A 2,452-nucleotide genomic window follows, 5' to 3' on the forward strand; every position below is an offset into this window, starting at 1 on the left:
ATAACATATGTTTCTGAAATACATTCATGCATGTGTGTGTAATTATATATACATAATAAATATACACAGCACACATACATATATAATGTAAAAAAAATCCTTTTATTCTGGACTGGATGTGATAAATATAACACATGTTACAAACCTACAGGGACATCCACCCATGTTTTCAATTTACACAAAATGTTATTTTAATTCAACCTATTTTAATGTATGCAAAACGTATTTATTATTATTATTATTTGATTTGACAGAATTCATAAAAGTCATCTGACTGCTCTGATCTCTAAGTATCTTTATTGCTCATGGGGAAAAAAAAAAAACATGCAAGTTGATCACTAACATAACGTAAATCTGCCATCTTACTCACCGGAGAGCGTTTGGTCCCATTTGCTGACAGTATTGGACTCAGCGCTGAGTCCTTCTATGTATCTCAGGTAAGCCTCAGAATGGAGCAGTCGCTGTGGTTTGGGCGGAGGAGCCACAAATATAGGGGTGGAGGGCTGCTGCAGAGCGGGCTGCCCAACCTGGCCCTGCCCCGGGTAGGGTGGAGGGGCCTGCTGGCCCGAATTCATCACACCCATCTAGAAGAACACAAAGTTGATCTTTCATTTCCTTTGATTTCCAGCAGCTAAAGCCACCTGACCTATCTCCAAAAATGAACCCCTTAACAATAAATGTAAGGGATAAATGAGAAGACTTTTTTTAAAATGAGCATTACCTGAGTCCCATAAGTGCTTCCTGTAGAACCTGGGGCCATTCCATTCATACCTGTGAAGGATGAAGCGGCATACACTGCGAATAAGAGCTCTTTATGTTTATGTTAGCATCTGGTAATAGCTTATGGTCGAATCCACAGAAACGCGGACAAAAAGAAACTGAGAAATGCTGCTCTTCTCCGTATAACAAAACCATATAGTGACTAGGGGCTGTCCCATAGGTCTTTCTGTTTAATGAATACAACTCAGGTAGAATGAGATGTACATTCACATCTGTACAGTTGAGGGCACACCATATATTCACCGATAACAAAAATGAAACACAAATGTGCCGTTTTGGCATAGCAAGGTCGAATTGGATCATCGAAAGTCAGTAGTAAAGACACTGGTTAATAACATGGGATTAAATACATAAATATAGATATGCATTTCCCCCATCTTTGACGGCATACTGTCTTAGTAGGCACTACCTCTGGACAGAAACAATGTAATGTAATGTAATTTGCCACGTTGTCATCGTCATGTGACCTTGTCACACGTGGACTCCTTTTGGTTGTTGTTTTTGTCTCGTGCCGTGTGCCCCGTGTGACCTACGTTTAGTTAACTGTCTTATCGTGTTCAGCTGTGTCTCGTTTATTAAGTATTTACGTGTATTTAAGTCCTGTTGTTTGTATTCAGCTTGTCTGACTTTGTCTATATCACGTGTGGTTTCGTTTATCTGCCTGTACCTGCCCGAGGTATTATTTCTTTATATGTGAATGATTAAAGTTGTAAACCACACCGTGACAGACCTATAGTGAATTAGTTGCATCCTATTCCCGCCATTCACGATTCCCTTTCTGTGGCCTCATGGGTAATAACTTTATGCATTGCATGTGCACCCCTGAACCTTGATGGAAGTAGTTAGTCATCTGGGCGACTGTTTTATAAATAGTATGAATTCAGACATACTAGTGTTTTCATATACTGTTTTTTTTTGTCTAATTTAGACCTTGTCCTCTTTATAGCTCAGATTTTCCCGAAGTCACAATTAATTTCGTGATATGGAAAAGAGCTTGAATAGTCTTCAACATATTGGTAACGTTTAATCTTCGATAACACTTTACAATTAGGTTTCATTAGTTAGCATAAGTAAATATGTTATAAACGACCAATTATCAGAACTTCTGTTATTTTTAGATCGTGTTCATGCTAACAAATACAACGGTTAATCTTAAAAATGTATGCTAAAATGCTAAAATGAATAAATAGTGTAGTTAATGTTAACTAATGTACTTAAAGGGATAGCTCACCCCAACATTGTACCAAATCTGTATGAATTTCTTTCTTCTGCTGAATACAAGAGAAGATATTTTTGAAGAATATGAGTAACCAAACACTTGATGGTCCCAACTGGTTATCCCCCTTTTTTTCCATGCCATGGAAGTCAACGCCAACTCTGTTTGGCTACCTGTATTCCTCAGAATGATCTTCTTTTGTGTTCAACAGAAGAAAGAAACAACCTGAGGGTCACTAAATGATGTCAGTTTTATTTTTCGTGCCTTTATCGAATGTTAACCAATAAAACCTTATTGTAAAGTATTGAAACTTCACATTTTGTTTGCTGTAAATGAAAGAAAGATGTTTGGAACAAAATAAGGCAGAGTAAATGGTGACTATATTGTCATTCCTGTTAACTATCAGGGTCTTGGGAATCTCTTCAGTTGGTTTAGTCGTGGCCAGGGCAGACGTTT

At 37.8% G+C, this 2,452-nt stretch overlaps 1 protein-coding gene across 1 annotated transcript; it reads right to left on the reverse strand.

Moving 5' to 3' along the window:
* Positions 1-362: 362 nt before the first annotated feature.
* Positions 363-2,422, reverse strand: LOC122354337 (protein polybromo-1-like). Its single transcript, XM_043252511.1, has 2 exons — positions 722-2,422; positions 363-584 (listed from the first exon to the last, which is right to left on the reverse strand). The coding sequence occupies exons 1-2, from the start codon at positions 767-769 to the stop codon at positions 363-365; spliced, it is 270 nt and encodes an 89-aa protein (XP_043108446.1). The 5' UTR covers positions 770-2,422.
* Between the last annotated feature and the right edge of the window lie 30 nt (positions 2,423-2,452).

This window comes from Puntigrus tetrazona, chromosome 11 (genome assembly GCF_018831695.1).
Source record: "Puntigrus tetrazona isolate hp1 chromosome 11, ASM1883169v1, whole genome shotgun sequence".
Lineage (NCBI taxonomy): Eukaryota > Metazoa > Chordata > Actinopteri > Cypriniformes > Cyprinidae > Puntigrus > Puntigrus tetrazona.